Below are 19,118 nucleotides of genomic sequence, written 5' to 3'. Positions count from 1 at the left end.
ACTCCAGCTTCAGTCCACTGTCTTTGAAGCTCCCCCAAATTCTGGAAGCGACTCTTCTTCACAATGCTGTTAAGGCTGCGGTCATCTCTCTTGGTTGTGCAGCGTTTCCTGCCACATTTCCCCCTTCCAACAGACTTTTTGTGGATGTGCTTTGAATCTGCACTCTGTGAACAGCTTGCTCTTTGAGAAATTTCTTTTTGTGTCTTACCCTCCTGATGGAGGGTGTCAATGACGGTCCTCTGGACAGCAGTCAGATCAGCAGTCTTCCCCATACTTGTGATTTAGTTTACTGAACCAAGCTGAGTGTTTTTCAAGGCTCAGGAAACCCTTGCAGGTGTTTCGAGTTAATTAGACGATTCAAGTGATTCGTTGAACACCCTACTAGTATACTTTTTCATGATATTCTAATATTTAGAGATAGGATATTTGAGTTTTCTTAAGCTGTATGCCATAATCAGCAATATTAAAATAATAAAAGGCTTGCAATATTTCAGTTGATTTGTAATGAATCCAGAATGTATGACATTTTTGTTTTTTTAATTGCATTACAGAAAATAAAGAACTTTATCACAATATTCTAATTTTCTGAGACAGTCCTGTAAGTGTGCTATCATGAAAGTCACCCATACTCATCAGCTCGCTCTCTGAGGACAAACATGCTCAACCTACTGTCTGTCCCACGTACTCTCCTTAAGATCTGTGGTGATCGAGCATTCCAGGCTGTGGCTCCTAAACTATGGAACGCTCTGCCCGCTCACCTACGGTCCGCTGGCTCTGTTGACTTTTAAATGTCATTTAGAGACATTCCTGTTTGGGCAAGCGGTTGGGTCACTTGTGTGCTTTTATTCTATTCTATTGTGTTTTTCACAATTGATTGTGTTTTGAGCACTTAATTAGTATGATGTTTTAATGCTTTGTCAAGCACTTTGTGACTATGTCTGTGAAAAGGGCTTTATTATAAATGTTATTTACTTAAAAAATATTGTTTCTAGTCTGTTGGGAGCAAGATAATTAGTTACATTCATTTCAGCTACAAAACGAGTTCCTTCAACATGTTCCCACGGTATCATACTGTCACGGTTTCAATCATTTGCAGACTCAGACTGTTGTTGGTCTTTTGGTATTTGTACTCTTACACTATATCAGTGTTTTGTGGAATAAATCTAGTTGTCGTTGTCTCTTAGGTACCCCATCTGGAGCGCTAGCTTCCTACTCGAGTGGAGGAGGATACTCAAACTCTCTCTCCCTCTCGCAGGGCGGAGGTACCTATCTTTTCATCATTCCTAATAATATTTATTCTGTTATCCATCACACGCTCTGCTCTTTCCTTCATGCTGCTGCCCTGTCTCATGTCATGTCCTATTATCGTTCTCTAAAAGTGCAAGCACTGGAAAATAATTCAAATTCAGGTTGATAGTACAGCTATATTAATAGATAAGGGAAATATATTTATGATTAGCTGGAATCAGTTATAATGTGGTAAACATCGTTTTCTATATTACATATTTTGATGCAGGTCAACTGGAATTGATAAGCCTAAATTAATTGTGACTCAAAATGTGGCTTAGATTTTTGTAAACTGAGGTTCCTTAGCTAATTACTTCTTAACCAGCTGCGTAGTGCAGAAGGCCTTACTTGGCTATAATTGCTTTTACGTTTGTGTGTATTTTCACAAAAAGTACATTTTGTTAAGGTTTATTTAAGTCATTATCATGAAACATTGTTGTGGCGCAATCCTTTGCATATGCAGTGAAACAGTAAGAACGCATCATCAAATGTGCTAGCCTTGAATATATTGAAATATCCAAATTGAATATATATCTATGGACATAGCGGAATGCAGGGTGTTTTATATATTAGTTTGTGTGACTGGGCCCTAGGTTGTTTGATAACAGTTCAGTGCAGTGCAAGTGCACTTTAATTCAGTTTTAGAACTTTAAAAAGTTGCACATTAATTATAATGTATTTTGTGATTTAAAATCTTGCCATCCTGTTGATTGAGGAAGCAAGCACATCTCCATCCTTCATTATAATATATTTTTCTTTTTGTGCTTCAGATTTCTTTGCATTATTTTGATGTCGTAAAACTTTGAGATAATTGTGAAAGCGGCTAAGATTTGTTTTGGGTTTGTTTTTTGTTGCAGCAAGTGTTTTAGTGGTTTGTACTTCCTGCTGCTGTGTGACATGTTGATTGTCTCGTGCTGTGCCATCAGGAGCCATCAGTCCTCTGAGCGCCGCAGCGGCAGCGGCGGCGGCGGCTGGTCGTGTTGCTCTGTCTGGGTCCGGAGTGTCAGGAGTCCTGTTGGCATCAAACCTGAATGAAGAGGTACACATGCCATAAGTTAACTCAATGACTATCTGCAATCTCCTCTTTAAATCACTCATTTCCACAATTGAACCCACACCACTGGATCATTTTCAGCTTAATTGAAGTATGATTTACTGTGTTGGTCTGTGATTGTGTTTGTCCACCCTGAAATAGTACATTATGTCTCTATCTGATCTCCAAAGTTCTGTTTTTGAAGCTCTGTTTCGCTTAGCTAAATTCCCACCTTACATACTTATATCTTAGATTTCAGTTTCTTCTGTCAGTTTCCATTTTCTTCTCTAATTCTAAATGTGTACCTACTCCATCTGGTCCTCTCCAGTATCTGTTATCTGATCTGTGTTCCATCTCTCCGTCAGAGTGCTCTGGGTTCTCTCTCTGTTCCTCTGTCAGACTCCATAGTGGAGTCACGTTTCCCTTTCTAAGGGGATTTTGTATCTTGGCTGTTCTCTGGTGACCAATCGGCAGCATACACTTGGGGGGGTTGATTTTGGTGTGGCCATTGTTCACGTTGTGAGTGTTGAGTCCTGGGGATGTTTTTTTCAGTCACTTGTTCATTCTTTCTCAACTGTGTCATCAAATGGACAGATCTCTGGTCAGAACTGAGTCAGTTGTATGCAGTACACTTCCCCTGTCTCCAGCGTAGCATTAGAAACACCAACACAAAATACACATTTGACTGTATAAACCCAGTTTGCTTGAGAACTGGACCAAGTGAGACATTTTCTATATTATACTCCTGGAAAACATGATGTAAAAAATTATGACACCAGTACCCATGAAGTTATAACGATACCAATAGATTCACTGAGTGTAAACCTTTTTCAATACCACCACCATTGAATATTTACTAGAGAAATATATATTAAAGTGTAAATTTTTTTTGAAATGTATTAAATAACTTTACAAAACTGTTAGGTGAAGTATTAATTACCAACTCCGTGAAATGCACAATTGACTTGGCTACATATTGCATTCAAACAATAACGTCGCCATTGAAATGCAGGTATCATTTGACTGCAGAAGCTTCAAAACAACTTGCTACTGTGTGATTTTGGTCATTCCCGAAACTGAGACTTTTATTAGTCATTAACGCTGGTAACACAGCATACTGAGCAGCCCACTATCCCGCTGAATCAAAAGAAATATGACTGGTCCAAATTGGAATTTTGCCGATTATATTTGAAGATTTACTTCCTTAAAGACCTATGAATATATATTTTTGCAATGAAGTTACCAAATGTAAGTGGGAATGTTTGTTCCCCTTCAGTGACCTCATGTGATCTGGTTGTCCCTCTGCTCCATGGTCCCGCCCCCCTTTGGTCTGATATCTCCTGCCAATCACAGTTCATCCCTCATTCATCATGCTTTATTCATTTTTCCGTTCTCAAATGTATTATTTTCTACCCATCCTTTCTTGACCTCACTGCATCCAGGTGTGTGTGTGTGTGTGTGTGTGTGTGTGTGTGTGTGTGTGTGTGTGTGTGTGTGTGTGTGTGTGTGTGTGTGTGTGTGTGCTCCATTGATGTTCCACTGATGCTCTGTTTACTGACCTCTGCTTTGGTTTTTGTCCTCCTTTCTCCCCTCCTCTGCTCCCCCCTCACACATTTATGTTCTCCCCTTTTGCCCAAACATCCTTTATTGTCATAAACTTCCCCTTGAAATCTTTCCCTCATTTTTTTTCAACTCCTTTTCCTATCTTCCGTCCTCATGGTTTTTAATCCGGTCCAACCCAACTTTGGTTTTGCCATTTTTGACCCCTCCAAAACCTTCCATCTTTGCTCATCACCATGGAAACCACCGCCTCCCCCCTCGTCCAACACTGGGCGTCTGATCTCTACCTTCGTCTCTCCTCTTCCTCTGCTCCTCCTCTTCCTGTCCTCTGCTCTGCGGTCTCTCTCTCTAAAGATGGTCACGCCTCAAAGTATCTTTACCCTCTTCGGTATGTTCAACCTCTTCTATTCTATCTGTATATCTCTCTCTGTTAATCCAATTTTGTTCACTTTCTTCAATGAGGTCGTGGACATCCTATTCCTCTGTATCTTTCTGTATCTCCAAGCCTCCCTCTATCATGTGTGTTACACAGGATACTGTGTGTTTGGTCCGCTTATTTCTTTACTGATGAGATCAGAGACACAAAAATCCTTCCTGTGCTGTGGAAACTCTGTTCCATGACGTGGTGTGAAGCGTCCCTCTACTTTCACACAGAGGTTATTGTGAGGTTCACAATAGTAGAATAATAATACTCAAACTATTAGCATATAACATGGCTGCAGCTTGCAGAAACAATAATTACCACAGGAAAATATTTCATTGTACAAACTATATAAGGACAACTGTACTCGGCCAAAGATGGAAGTGCTAAAATCACTACTACAGATTGTAGTCATTTATTCATTCCAGAGTCTGTATGTTGAATGGTTTTGGAGCGTTACTAAGACTCATTCCTCTACAGTCCTTCTGCTTTTCTTCTCCAGATTTGGACTAATAAAGAGTATTCATAGTTCACCTTTTCATTTTAATGTGTACAACTATGACATTGGGTTTACTCTAACTCTTAAACTAGGCCCATCATAACCCTCACAGTAGACGTGTTTGTTCTGACACTTATTAGTTACTGTGTAAGCTACTTGAGAATACGCCTATATCTTTTAAAGCCTTAAATTATTAAGGCCTAAAAACTACAAATGGTATTAGGTCTTCTTTCTGTCTTTAATTGTACATATTTTTCTCTACAACATATTCTATCAGCAGTTAGTGCATGTCTTTTCAAAGGTTTTCTAAAAATAGATTTTTCTCCTACCCTGTGCAGTTATGGTTACATTTTGAAGCACTGTAATCTCGGCGGAGTCACTCTGCTCTACAGAAGGCTCTAACGGTACGTCCACACAGCAGCTTTAAAAAAATCTTCCAACGCTTCTCTGCCCATTGACTTTGAATGGGAGTGACGTCACTTTGCCTCGCTTTTCGCAGAACTGCATTGTGGGGAAGCGAAGATTTACAGGATTTTTGAAGCTGAGCTGGAAGCGTCAGCCAATCAAATCCCGTTTATGCAAATCTGACAGTACAAGCGCTAGCCATAGTAGCCAATCAAACCGCGTGCAAGCTGGGAGAGCCAGACCGCAGTTCATTTCCTCATATTCCAAACGAGAAATTACAGTAGCAAATCACCCTGTTCTTTACGACCAGAACTATTTACCGGGATACAAACCGGAGGAACCAGGCATGGAGGGAGGTGGCAGAGACAGTGGGGGAAACTGGTAGGTTTTCGCCTGTTTGGGGAGTTTATATATATATATATAAAATCCCCGGGGTTTTTTGCTTTGTATGCCGGGGGCGGGAGATTCATGTGATTGGTTGTTGGTCGCGTTGCTCGCGAAAAATCCCCAAGCTCTCAGACACGCCCAGCTCCAAGATTTTCAAGATTTTTTCAAAGCTGCTGTGTGGACGTACCGTAACTGAGTTTCTAGTGGTTGTCAAATGGGAGGATTCCATCTTTTCCTTTCATTTGTCGTTCTAGCACTAACTTTATTCCCTTCATCCTTCACACCTCTTCTTTTTTTATCTTCGTTGGCTCCATCTCTCCTGCTCTGTCTGTTCTGTCCTCTTTCTGGTCCTCTACTCCACCCTGCTCTCTCTCTCTCTCTGTCTCTCTCTCTCTGTGTCTCTCTCTACCTTCAGGAGTGTATGGTGATGTCCAGAGGGTGAAGATCCTCTACAACAAGAAGGACAGTGCTCTGATCCAGCTGTCTGACGGCAACCAGGCTCAGCTGGGTGAGTGTTTACAGCAGCAGCAGCAGCAGCATCATATTTCTGTAAGCCCACCGGACAGTTTGCATCGCAAGGGATTTAGAGAATTCTCTTTTAGACACTCGTTAGCAACCGCCGATTTAATCAGAGGCTTCAGACATTCACCAGTGAGGTGTTAACTGACGTATTTTATGTCATGGAACAACATTTCAAATCTCAGTTGCAGGTAAAGGTTAGGCTACACCAATACTAGATATATAGCAGGGTAATGTATTATTTAACCATAGAACAATTGTATGGATTTCATATAATGGACATACAGGCCTGATGTACTGTGTCAGCATATTTGGAAATGCTTTTATGCTTTATCACTAATCCGTATTTCCTTTTTGTCCTCATGTGTAGCGATGAGCCATTTGAATGGTCAAAAGGTGTTTGGTAAAGTTATGAGAGTGACACTGTCCAAACATCAGACTGTGGCTCTGCCCAGAGAGGGGCTGGACGACCAACTGCTAACCAAAGGTAAGGAGTATCTGCATCTTGAATAAAAGCTACTCCAGGTTTATTTCCTCTTGACCAATCTGTCATTATGTCTATATTGTGTTTGTGTTGGACAGATTTTTCTGGCTCACCCCTCCATCGCTTTAAGAAGCCAGGCTCCAAAAACTTCCAGAACATCTTTCCTCCCTCTGCAACACTTCACCTCTCCAATGTCCGGTAGTACAACCACTTCATCTATTAGTCGTAACACTCTTTTTCTTACGCCATGCCAATAGTTGAATCAGTGTATCCCTCCGTGCTGCTGTGCTCTAACACTGCGTTACTCTGCTCGTCCAGGGATGGAGTTGGAGAGGATGATCTCCGCCTTCTGTTCTCTAACAGTGGAGGAACTGTCAAGGCCTTCAAGTTCTTCCAGTAAGAATCATTTCAACACCTGAACTCTTCTTAATTATTTTTATATTCTTATATATCTATGAAATATTTAAATATTCAGTCATTTGATAGTAATATAAAAACAAACTAGACTCATAATATCTTCTGTACTATGCATTAACAATCAGTAGGTTCTCAGCTAACCTTCCAGGAATAATCCCTACCCTGCAGAGAGATGAAATATGTGGCATCTTTCCCGGTTACTCACCATGATTTCATTTCAAACCTTTATTTATCCAGATTGGTCCCATTGAGATCATAGATCTCTTTTTCAAGGGAGACCTGCAGCAATAGGTTCCACATGAAGCATAAAACAACATAAAACAATAGAGGATATCATACAACATATTTCCAAGCTACTTTTACATACTTATCAACATTTACAAATACCCTTAGTTTCAAAGAGCATTTCACTTGGACTTGCTTTAAAAACATGCAGAGGAATGAGATTGCTCATCAATTTTAGCTGTATACTGTTCCAAGCAAGTGGCGCTGCACACATAAAAGCTGTCTTACCTACAGGGTGTCCGCGGGGTCTTAAAAAGTATTAAAAGTTGATAAATAAATTTAGCGAAAATTAAGGCTATTAAAAAGTATTAAACGGCATTTTCCAAGGTATTAAGAAGGTTCACAGCAACGACAACATGAAACACCCTTTAATTTATTAAAATGCTGCTTATTATTTTAAGTTTCGTTGCCTTGCTCCGCTCTGTGTAGGGGGGGGGACTAAACGACTACGGTAACGGGTCCCAAGGTGGGTAGACCGGCATACGCAACGCTCTGGGGGTCCAACGGCTCCGTGTGTAAGCCCTATATGATCATTTTCTGATAACGATGAAATAGCCCGCCTCCCTCTCCCCACGTCTCCTGCTGCCGCTGGGCTGTCAGAAGAGGGAGAGGAAAAGAGAGGCAGTCACCGTTTATTAAATATTATTATATTATTATACAGAGAACAGAGTCGTTATCAATTTGTTTAAAGCTCAATAAATAACAAAGAAGACCTCTGACCGGCACTTTTCTAATTTTGTACGGAAGATTTAAACTTTAACGGACATGTTGACCGGCGGAACATTTTTTTGACGGAAACTGCCGCACGGTCCCCTCGTTCCTTTGAAGAGGCGGAGAGGTGGGTGTTTTTCATCTGCTGGTGGACTACCATAGAGATACAGCAGGAGAACACGCCGTCCACCGCGGAGAATAAACAGAAGGGCAACCATGCTCCGGGGTCTTCTTCGCTGCTTTTGGTGTATTTCGGGCGGCAGCAGCGCCACTTACAGGCTTGACATATGTACTACATCGTTTCCAGCATTTCCAGCGGTCTAGTGTGAACGGACACGTTAATGAATCGAATGCGTGTGAACGGAAGCCTTTTTTGCGCTTGCGTATGCGTTTTACCGTTGTGGGGCCGGGGTCTAAGCCAAACTATATCCGGTCACAGAGATCTGCTATTTTAAAGTAAAGTCAACACATATAGACCCTAAATATAGTCTATATTAAGAACGAGAAAAGTCTTAACATATATATCCTTTTTTGTAAACATATGACAAATGTGTGAGGGTGATGACGTCAGAGCATCGTCTTATGTGCCAGGGCTTAGCCCCGGACAGCCCCAGCCCAATTTAACCCCTGGGTATTTGTGAGGGAGCTCCTATATAGCATTACCCCGCTGAAGCTCACCAAAGTTTAACATATTTCATAGTTCAAAGTTTTGTCAATTGTTTTGTTTATTGGTCAAATACTGGTTTCTAATGTTTTCTGAGGAGTTTTACTGGAATGGAAAGAGCACAGAGGCTACCAGAAGCACAAAGCAGCATACTGCATTTAAACCTGACCTTCACAGAGAGTTGAAGTTCATGTGGAGAGGAGGTCTTCAGGTTAGTCTGGTCTGCAAACTTCTGTTTAGTTTGTGCTTTATTCTCTACAATCAATATAGTAAATGGTTGAGGGTAAAGTGTGTGCCAAGTTAACCGGTTAGAACTCAAAGTTGCGATGATGGTTCTTAAAATGTATGGAAAGGGTCTTAGAAGAAACGGTCTTAAAAAGGATATTAAATTTTGACTTCCGGGATTCCTGGCATTTATACCTGGACCTAAGACAGTCCTTTTCGAGCTTTCCTGCACATCTAGAACCGAGATCTACATTCTCCCATCTCAGTCGAGGGTGCGTTTGCAAAACTCTGACTGTTGTTATCAGACTGTCACTGGATAAGTGGTTAATACTGGAGTTCTCTTACCCAACAGGTTTATACAATAAACTAATTGCTGTCCAAATATGTATGGGAACTTCGATGATCAATTTTAGAGAATTGTCCGTTGTAGTATTTCGCATTTAAAACGCATGGCGCAGAATATGGCCCGCGCCCAACATAGTTGCAGCGTCAGTGTATGGGCTAGGTGTAGGATAACAAGCGTCACCTCCTAATGCACATTGAGAATGATGGTATTATGGTAAGCACAATAAAGTCCCCAATCTCGCGCGAAGTAAATTGCCACAAGAGAAGAAAGTTGTAAGATTGATTCAGCAGCCCCACTGTCGGGAACCGGGACGACTAGATAACGGTGTTGTGAGATTTGTGTGCGTTGTGGTTGATCGTGATGCCGTGATTAGACGATCTTTCGATAATGTCTTTCGTGGTCCAATCAGAATCAGATTAACGCGTTTGTTGTATCAGATAGTCTCGACATAAGCATTACTTTTTGTGTATTACCCTATATTACGGCTTAGGTTCAAACCATACAATTTAATAGACTAATTCACAGCTTAAATAATAGTAGATAATTTCATTGTTAATCACGTAGCCACTGGGTGCTATACCGCACCGTTGTTGTGACGAAAAGCTTGAGCCAAGGAAGCCACTCTCTGTCACCGCGCGCATGGTTGCGTGCGTCAGCCTAACGACGGTGTCATGAAGATGGGTCATGGAGGCGGAGAAGTGTGTGTGTGTGGTGTGTGGCGTGTGCGTGTGTGCGTGGATGTGTGTTCTCCGCAAGTGAATGGCTGGTGTCTTCCCTGTATGTGTATGTGTGAGGGAGTTCGGTCATATGGGAGGGATTCGGAAGTTGATATCCGCTCCTCCTGCGTGTCCGAAAAGTCCATGTGAGGTGTGTGTGTGCTACCTAGTTTGAGGTGTGTGCCACGTGTGTGGCGGTGTGTTAGGAGAGGCGTGTTCGAGCACGCTGTCCAGTAAGCGGACAGAAAGGTCCAAGTGGTAGACAAGACCAGACGATCATGGCCGAATCGCGAATCGGCGCTTGAGCGTCTGTCGGTATCACCCATGGAGTTCAGACTGGTCGATGTGGCCAGGGAAAAAGAAATGTTTTTGGGCTCTCTGCTGGACACTGGATTTACCACCGCAACCTAGACCTACGTTGCTTAAGCAAAGATATCAGTTGGATATAATCACCACAGTATTATCAATCCAACTCAAGTGTAAAAATTAGGTTATTTTCTTTGTAGTAGGATTTCCACAGTGAGTGTTTATATGTATCGAAATAGTGAGAATGCTCTACGCAGGGGTTCCCAAAGTGTGGGAATGATATCCCAGGATTAATCACAGCGACCGCCGCTGATTATGATATTGCAGCTATTATTGGAGCTATTGAATCAGTTATTATTGTTGTTGTATGAATGCACACTATTCAAATTGCACTTTAAACCGAGATCTGTTAGAGATGTCATAACAAGTTGTGTTTCGGCTACCAATTCACTTTTAGCTGAGTGTATCTACCTATCGCGTTAAAACATGTCACAATAGCAGTTTAAGCCTTTCTATCTTATGGTTTACATGTTGTAGGGTTAATGTGGAAGTCATACCTGCACTCGGAGAGAAGAGTTGGACGGATATTAGACCAGGGAGCAGTTCCGTTTAACCATATTTTACGAGGTTTGATAACTTGGCTTTCGTACAGATGATGAAGCGTTGTCTTTGTATTCACAGGCATAATTGTCAATAATCGTTATTTCTGTGAGTGGCTTTCCTTGCGCTCCAGTCAAAAAGCTACTGTGACTCGGTCACCACCGTGGGTACTGTCGGCCTCAATATGCTCCGGTTTACCATGCTCAAGCTGTCCTGGTAGCAGCACCACGTCGTTGCAGATAAGAGCACACTGTGATTAGTGGATTGTCACAGGGAACATTGCGCCATGAAATTCCTAGTTCAGAATGACATCATTGACGTTCCTACGAGTTTCTTGACAGACGCTTCTGCTCTCTTCTATTAAGACAAATGTACTACAGTATCAATCTAACTACTGCTGTTTTCGTTAAATTACTCCGCGTAAGTTGCATAGCTCACTTTACTGTGCCATTAACTTTAAATCATTGCATACTTGAGCGGCAGCATTTCTTCAAAGCTTTGATGTGAGTCTGACCAGGCGTGACAGACTGTGCGTACCTGTCTATGGGACGTCACTGCTCTAGCGTTAGAGCGTTTTTATTAACGCATACAGCAATTAAGAAAACGCTACAGCATTGCTCACATATACACCTGACGTTACTCCATATCACTACAATGCTACAGCATTTCAGAACACTACAGCATTTCACAATCCATACAGCATTCACCGTTAAGGCAGCCAAGCATTACAAAACGCTTCAACACTTTCACACTTTTAACGGAAAGGTTATTCCCTATAGGCGAACACTTTTGTTTGTGATGTCGACAGAGCAGCCAGAGAAGCACTGCTGTGGATTGGTTGTCTGGTTTGCTCCAATTCAAGAAATGACACGTCATGATTGGCAGACCCGAACAGCTTCAACATTAAAAACATCAGCATTAGGCGTTTAGCACTCAGGAGCTGCTGAAATCTGTAGTGTTTCTGAAATGCTGAAGTGTTTTCTGAAAATGCTGTGGTCGTTTTCTGAAATGTTGTTTTGACTTGCAGTTCAAGGGCCACCGTACAGAGTCATTATGATTATATATACCTCATTAACTAATAGCAGATCAATGTCTCTGTAATTGCGATGCAATTACAAGGAATTTGAGCTTTGAAAGCACTATTTGTTGCAAACAGAAGAAAAATATTTTTCATGATTCGACCTGCAGGCACTTAATTAGAATCATATCCATTGAACGAAAACCTCTGACAATGCATTAGTACATTAATCAAGTATAATGCCTTAACACAATTTAGGGTACTGTATAGTATTTTTCAGTTTACTGGTGCTTTCTACTTCTACTGCATAACATTATACAGAGCATTATGCGAAGCTTACCAAAAAATAGAATGCATGCATTAACTAATGGATACAATGCACAAATAATTGTAGGATTGAAATATCCTTCCTAACCTATGAGTGAACAACCTCAATGAAATTAAATAAATTATCAATGTAGTAAGAGTGTCAGCTATTGAACAATATGTGCATTTCCTGGATTGTTTCACCATAAAGTGGGACTGATGATCTGCAGCTTCAGTGCAGAGACACTTGTTTTTGTGTGAGTGTGCTGATGGTTCAGAGTCAGATCAGCTTATCAGTTGCTGCAATATCCTCAGACGCTGACCTGCAGCATCTCACCACATGCTGCTTACTTACAGTTGCAAGAAAAAGTATGTTAAACCTTTGGAATTACCTGGATTTTCTGCATAAGTTGGTCATAAAAGAATGGGTTCTGTGATCTGCACGTTTGAAGTTTGCAAAAGAGCACCTGGATGTTCCTCAGCACTACTGGCTAAATATTCTGTGGACAGATGAACCAAAGTTGAGTTGTTTGGAAGGAACACACAACGCTATGTGTGGAGAAAAAAAGGCACAGCACACCAACATCAAACCTCATCCCAACTGTGAAGTATGGTGGAGGGAGCATCATGGTTTGGGGCTGCTTTGCTGCCTCAGGGCCTGGACAGATTGCCATCATCAACGGAAAAATGAATTCTCAAGTTTATCAAGACATTTTGCTGGAGAACTTAAGGCCATCTGTCCACCAATTGAAGCTCAACAGAAGATGGGTGATGCAACAGGACAACGACCCAAAGCACAGAAGTAAATCAACAACAGAATGGCTTCAACAGAAGAAAATACGCCTTCTGGAGTGGCCCGGTCAGAGTCCTGACCTCAACCCAATTGAGATGCTGTGGCATGACCTCAAGAGAGCGATTCACACCAGACATCCCAAGAATATTGCTGAACTGAAACAGTTTTGTAAAGAGGAATGGTCCAAAATTCCTCCTGACCGTTGTGCAGGTCTGATATGCAACTATTAGGAAACGTTTGGTTGAGGTTATTGCTGCCAAAGGAGGGTCAACCAGTTATTAAATCCAAGGGATCACATACTTGTTCCACCCTGCACTGTGAATGTTTACATGGTGTGTTCAATAAAAACATAAACACATATAATTTGTGTGGTTTTAGCTTAAGCAGACTGTGTTTGTCTATTGTTGTGACTTAGATGAAGATCAGAACACATTTTATGACCAATTTATGCAGAAATCCAGGTAGTTCCAAAGGGTTCACATACTTTTTCTTGCAACTGTATCTCCACGCTGCTCATCCTCCTGTATGTCTGACTCTTTCTCTCTCAGTACTGCCAAAGCATTGTGCAAAAAATTACAATCACAATATGAATTTGTATGCTTTCAACTAAGGCAGAATGTCGTTCTTTACAAGGAAAACAATGTTCTTTTTTTAACATGAATGAACTAATTGAACTAAAAACTCACCCAAGTCCCATTTATAACCCCTCATAGTAGCCAAAAAAACTCAAATCATATAGGCGGGTTTTTGATTATTAAACAAGATATAACTGGTAATACATACATCATACTCAGTACGATTTCTAGATTTTCATTATGTGATTTCCTCAATTTTGGGTGTCTATTAGAGAATTAGGGGAAAATTGTTCCCAGACAAATTCAACAAAAAGTCCCATTTCTGAAATCATATAGAAAAATGATTGATTATTATCAAGGATAACATATACATTTAATACATCAATAAAAAAAGAAGGAAAATAGATGTGCGAATGCAGCTTTCTTAAATGTTCCCAGTACGATCCTTTAGTTTTTCATTCTCTGATTAAATAAATTGTTTGAATTTTTTTGAGAATTGGGGAAAACATTTTGCCGGTTATGTTTCATTGTTTTTGGCCCTTTTGGCACAGTCACTTCTCTTTTGGCAGCCAGGTTTTCTTCTACATCAGGGTCAGATACACATTGCATTCTCCTCTGAGTCAGACTGGTCTCTCACCCCCTCAGGAAGCCCCATGGAGAGAGCAGGAAGCTGGTCCAGCGCAGGAGGAACACATGTCCCAGTCCCCAGGACATCACGAGGGCCCTGCAGGGCCCCGGCTCGGCCCCCAACCCCGGAGCTGCCAGCCTGGATGAGCTCATCCAGCGCTGCCTGAACTGCTTCGGTCAGTCGCTACGTGTCAGCGTGTTCCCCAACTTTGTCATGTGTCTTTCTTTACTCTTCATCACAAGCAGGTTATATAAATGAGGGATGAGGGAGAGAGGAGGAGGGGGGGGTGCAGGCTGAGAGAGACTGACAGGGAGGGGGCGGAGGGGGGGAGACAAAGGGCAGTCTCATACAATCAAGCTTTGTTCTGTCGGACCGCTGAGGCCAACCAGCTATTCCCATGCTGCGCTGAACCAGTCTGTCTCTTCTCATTGGTCAATTCATCAACATCACAAAAACCTGTCATATAATACTGATGTACAGATCACACACAGCCTGATTGGCAGAGTTCCTCCTGCCACACTAAAGGAGGTCAATTAGATTTATTTTGTGGTGCTTAAAGTTTTAACTTGAATAATTGAAATAATAATGCATATACAAATGTATTAATAATGTAATATAAACATATGAAAAATAACATAAACATACTTATATTACTTATACTACTACTACTAATAATACTACTACTAATAATAATAATAATAATAATAATAATAATGTATTATTCATATTATTATAATGCTAATGCTAATGCTAATAATAATAATAATAATAATAATAATAAGGTCCTTGGTCAATCTGGGTTAATCCAGGGAAATATAATATTAATTATAACAATAAAAAGTATTCCACTACTACAATTAATAATAATAATAATAATAATAATAATCACCTTGTCTTGGAGATTGAATATTTATAATAATAATAATAATAAGAAAACCGTCCACAAGTGGTGAAACCCCCACATGCCAGTCCATTTCAATAAAGCCCTTCTTTTACCAACTGCCATAAGCAACCCAGTGATAGACATTGACTTTCACTTGGTTGCTCTTTTTATGAAAAGGTACACTTCAAAGTAAATAAGACACAATTGTACACGTCTTTTTTTCCTTCAATTGCCTATTTCTACCCTAATATACAGTTGGATTTTTCTCCAATGGTGGATGGTCATATTATCGCAAGGTTAATACAGTAAGACACTCACTCCTACAGGAAATTGAAGTCCAATCAGCCAGAAAAACAAAGCACATGGAGAAGAGCAGTATGACAATCTAAAGCCCACTCAAATGGAGCTGAGTGTCTAAAACCAGCTGAACTTGTCCACTGACCCACCCTGCTTGTCCACTTCCTGGTGTTATTGTTGTAGTTTTAACTAATCCTCTGCTGTTTTTTGGCTGCAGATCCAGAGGGGAAGCTCACCAGCCCCAGGGGGTCCCAGCTGGTCGATATGACCCTGATGATGCACGGTTGGGTGGTGCCATCTCAGATGTTCGCCCAGAAACTTCTCACTCTATATCCTCCGCTGTCTCTCAGTGCAGGTCCCACGGGGGCACTGCTCCCGATCACATGTCCACGTCCTTTAATCAGATCAGGGAAACAGCCGTGGCTTTGTTTTGTCCACAAGCAGATTTGAAATATATATCCCTGCTAGTGTAATGTTCTGCCACTTCTTGCACAGGGTGTTTCAGATCCTTGACTCTTTCTCTCACTTATAAGGATTGTCCCTCGGATAAGAGGGGCCTGAAGCGGACTCAGATCTGCCACCTCATCAGGTGAGTAAGGGCACCGGGCACATGTTGTGTGACAGAACTGGTTATCCTGCTCTCTGTGCGGGTAGTAAGCATATTTCCTGTGCTGCTTGGTGGCAAGGCAGTGGATCAGCCAGTTCCCGGCGGTGTTTGAGGCGGACCCCCTCCTGGAGCAGACCATGGGGGACCTGTGGGCGCTGGTGCGGTCCGATGGAGTTGAAACGCACTCCCAACTTGTCGACAACTCCTGCTTGTGAGCCGTGTTTTTGTTTCATTCACCCCTATTGCATGAAGGAATGGCGTTATTTAGCCAAACATGTTTTACTAAAAATAGAAAATAGAGGTTTTTTTTAGAAAAATTAACGTCTATTTTTGTCCCCAGAGGCCCTCATGCAAACATGTTCCAGGCACCCTCGCCCTCTGTGAAGAAGAGGAAGGTGTCTCTGATCTTCGACCACATGGAGCCACATGAGATGGCCGAGCACCTGAGCTACCTGGAGTTCAAGAACTTCTGCAACGTCTCAGTGAGTTCAGGCAACAGCTTAGAACTGTTTACTGCTTTTACTTTGCTTAATGAGGCCTTTTCAGGTTGCCAGGATCAAAACAAACAAAATAGATTAATTAACACACTTTATGACCAAATCCCAATTCAAATGCTAAATGTTTTATAATATATAGAGTCAAATCCATTCCTTGTTGCTGAGGGTTTATCGGCCACACAATGAAAAGGGCCCAGTCTTTTAAAAAAAGCTTTAGTATGAGCAGATTGTGAGGAATACCTTTTGATTGGTGAATATTATCTGCCGCATTACTTACTGTTTATGCAAATTTGAGCATTTCTCCAGCAAGACCCAATGGACGGTTTACATTACTTACATCCTAAAAAAGAGCTTATGAGCATTAAACCAAAAACTATCATTATCTAATTAAATAAACTGTATGTGCTATTTTAGAATAGTTTTCCTTTGTATCACTCCACAGTGGATCAGTGATGAAGTATGTTTGTAGGCTGAACCCGGAAGACTAGAAGCAATGGGATTTCTCAATTAGATTTCCTAATATTGCAGAAAATAAAATCTGTGGCAAACACACATTTATAAAAGTTAAACATTTTGATCAGCAAGATAATCTTCAAATATTATCACAACCTTTATAATTTGTTCGATAGAGGCAAGTAAAAAACTAACGCTAGGCTGCATGTCATGTATTTATTTTTGCTATGTATATAAATGCCATGTTCTTGTATGTTGTATGTGAGGGGACTGCGGATGGAAATTAGCTTAAAGCTCAAATCCGGCTCATTTACACTTGTAAGCATTGCTTTGTCTTAAAGTGTTCATCGATGTGCACTGTCCCGGTTCAAATAAACGATTAAATAAAATAAATAATTGAACCACTACTATGCTAAAAGCAGCAATTGTTTGGCATGATGACGTCTAGTATTCTCATTCAGCCAATTGTTAGCAACCGCTGTTTTTAAGACACATAGAATCTTCAGAGGGATATGTACTGAAAATGATTTTGTACAATAAAACATTCAAATCCCTTCAACTTGTGTTAACCACAGACCTTCTATCAGGCCTCTAACTAAAAACACTTATGGAACTGGAAGTGCTGAACCATTTCATTACTCATTTCAGGGTTTTAGGACTCATTCTGGGCATCACTTTATTCATCAGAAAACAGCCTATGAATGATATATGACCAAATCACTTTGTAAACCCCCTCAGAACATACATAGGAAAGAAACCGGAAAGCTGGTCGATGTAAAGATAGCACGATGTCAAAATAGCTTTCTTTAATTAATAAGTCAGGTTCAATGCTCCTTCTAGATGTTAGAATAGTTTTCTCTTATGGAAGAGAAGAGTAAAAGCATTAGGAAGTAATACATTGTTTCTCCTCTTGCACTGAACAGTGATTCATAATACAATCAGGTGGTTGGTAAATGGTGATCGGGTTGAATTTGTGACAGATTTCTACACTTCTGCTTGAAAAACTGATTAAAAACAGTTGTTTCCCGCATAAACGCTGCTCTCTGATTGGCCAGTTCATGGACTACCGCAGCTATGTGATGCGCGGCTCGGTGAGGGACAACCCCGCTCTGGAGCGCTCCGTCATGATGTGTAACGGGGTCTCCCAGTGGGTGCAGCTGATGATCCTCAGCAGACACACGGCCCAGCAGAGAGCCCAGGTCTTCACTAAGTTCATCCACGTGGCTCAGGTAAACTGGATCAGGGGTTCAAACATCACAAGGGGGATTGGACAACCAAGAACTGATCAAAAATGACTTTCACTCTCCTCTTTCCTCTTCAGAGACTTCGAGCTCTGCAAAACTTTAACACTCTAATGGCAGTGACCGGGGGCCTCTGTCACAGCTCCATCTCCCGCCTCAAAGACACCTCCAACCTGCTGACCCCCGACATCACTAAGGTAGTTACAAAACAACCCTATATCACTTAGGGCATGGGTCGGCAACAGGCGGCCTGCGGGCCATTGTTGGCCCGTCAGCAATAATATGTGGCCCGTAATTTTGAGAATAAAAAAAAAATATATATATTGAGATTTTTTTTTTTTACAACATCGGACCGACAGTCGCACAGGCCTATAATGTCCTAATAGAGAATCTACCTACACCTGAAGAATGCTTATTGTACTTGTATCCATGTTGAGAGTGAATGACAGCATTTCAAAACCACCGCGGGGTATTAGATTAACATTAACATGCTTATTGTAGGTGTAAGTGCATTGCCTTGCGGCCTGAAGCAACAGCATGGAACATATGTGTGGGCTGGACCTGTATTTTTACAGGAAATGAGTGAGTAGAGGGTAGAGTTGTCCATTCTTGTTCTGTTTACTGTGACTATCTTCCTCACCCTCTCAGACTTTCAGTTGCGCGCGCTACTAAAGAGACGCACTACCATGGAAACCAAACAATGGTGTAGCTGTATTAAAGTCAGAGTGGAAACAGTCCTGAGTAAATTTGATTTTGTCTGAAATCGGGAGAAATGCGGGAGAAATATGACCCCGGGTGGAAACCGGGAGAGGGCAATGAAATCGGGAGTCTCCCGCGAAAATCGGGAGTGTTGACAAGTATGCCGTAACTGTATGTAACAACGGTTTCAGATCAGCATTTCTTAGACAAAAAATGTAAATTAATAACTCAAATAAAACTCCAAACATATTTCATT

The 19,118-nt window shown here is 41.2% G+C and overlaps 2 protein-coding genes across 2 annotated transcripts in view; both read left to right on the top strand.

Annotated features, from left to right (window-relative positions):
- The first annotated feature begins 1,180 nt into the window (after nucleotides 1–1,180).
- Nucleotides 1,181–7,027, top strand: LOC104955746 (polypyrimidine tract-binding protein 2-like). Its single transcript, XM_010783136.1, has 7 exons — nucleotides 1,181–1,262; nucleotides 2,214–2,326; nucleotides 4,235–4,268; nucleotides 6,008–6,100; nucleotides 6,482–6,598; nucleotides 6,694–6,793; nucleotides 6,914–7,027. Exons 3-7 carry the CDS (start codon nucleotides 4,235–4,237, stop codon nucleotides 6,993–6,995), a joined length of 426 nt encoding a protein of 141 aa, XP_010781438.1. The 5' UTR covers nucleotides 1,181–1,262; nucleotides 2,214–2,326; the 3' UTR covers nucleotides 6,996–7,027.
- A 5,431-nt stretch (nucleotides 7,028–12,458) lies between these two features.
- rasgrp4 (RAS guanyl releasing protein 4) overlaps nucleotides 12,459–19,118 on the top strand; it is a 14,770-nt gene continuing 8,110 nt past the window's right edge. Inside the window, exons 1-8 of the mRNA XM_010783137.1 lie at nucleotides 12,459–12,558; nucleotides 14,178–14,360; nucleotides 15,583–15,694; nucleotides 15,892–15,954; nucleotides 16,052–16,183; nucleotides 16,313–16,454; nucleotides 17,978–18,151; nucleotides 18,244–18,360. Coding sequence (XP_010781439.1) covers nucleotides 12,459–12,558; nucleotides 14,178–14,360; nucleotides 15,583–15,694; nucleotides 15,892–15,954; nucleotides 16,052–16,183; nucleotides 16,313–16,454; nucleotides 17,978–18,151; nucleotides 18,244–18,360 — 1,023 coding nt within the window. The remainder of the gene's footprint in view (nucleotides 12,559–14,177; nucleotides 14,361–15,582; nucleotides 15,695–15,891; nucleotides 15,955–16,051; nucleotides 16,184–16,312; nucleotides 16,455–17,977; nucleotides 18,152–18,243; nucleotides 18,361–19,118) is intronic.

The sequence above is a fragment of the Notothenia coriiceps genome, unplaced genomic scaffold, assembly GCF_000735185.1.
Source record: "Notothenia coriiceps isolate Sejong01 unplaced genomic scaffold, NC01 NC01_scaffold00024776, whole genome shotgun sequence".
Taxonomy (NCBI): Eukaryota; Metazoa; Chordata; class Actinopteri; order Perciformes; family Nototheniidae; genus Notothenia; species Notothenia coriiceps.
Note: the sequence above shows the minus strand (reverse complement) of the source record. Positions and strands in the feature narration are given on the sequence as shown.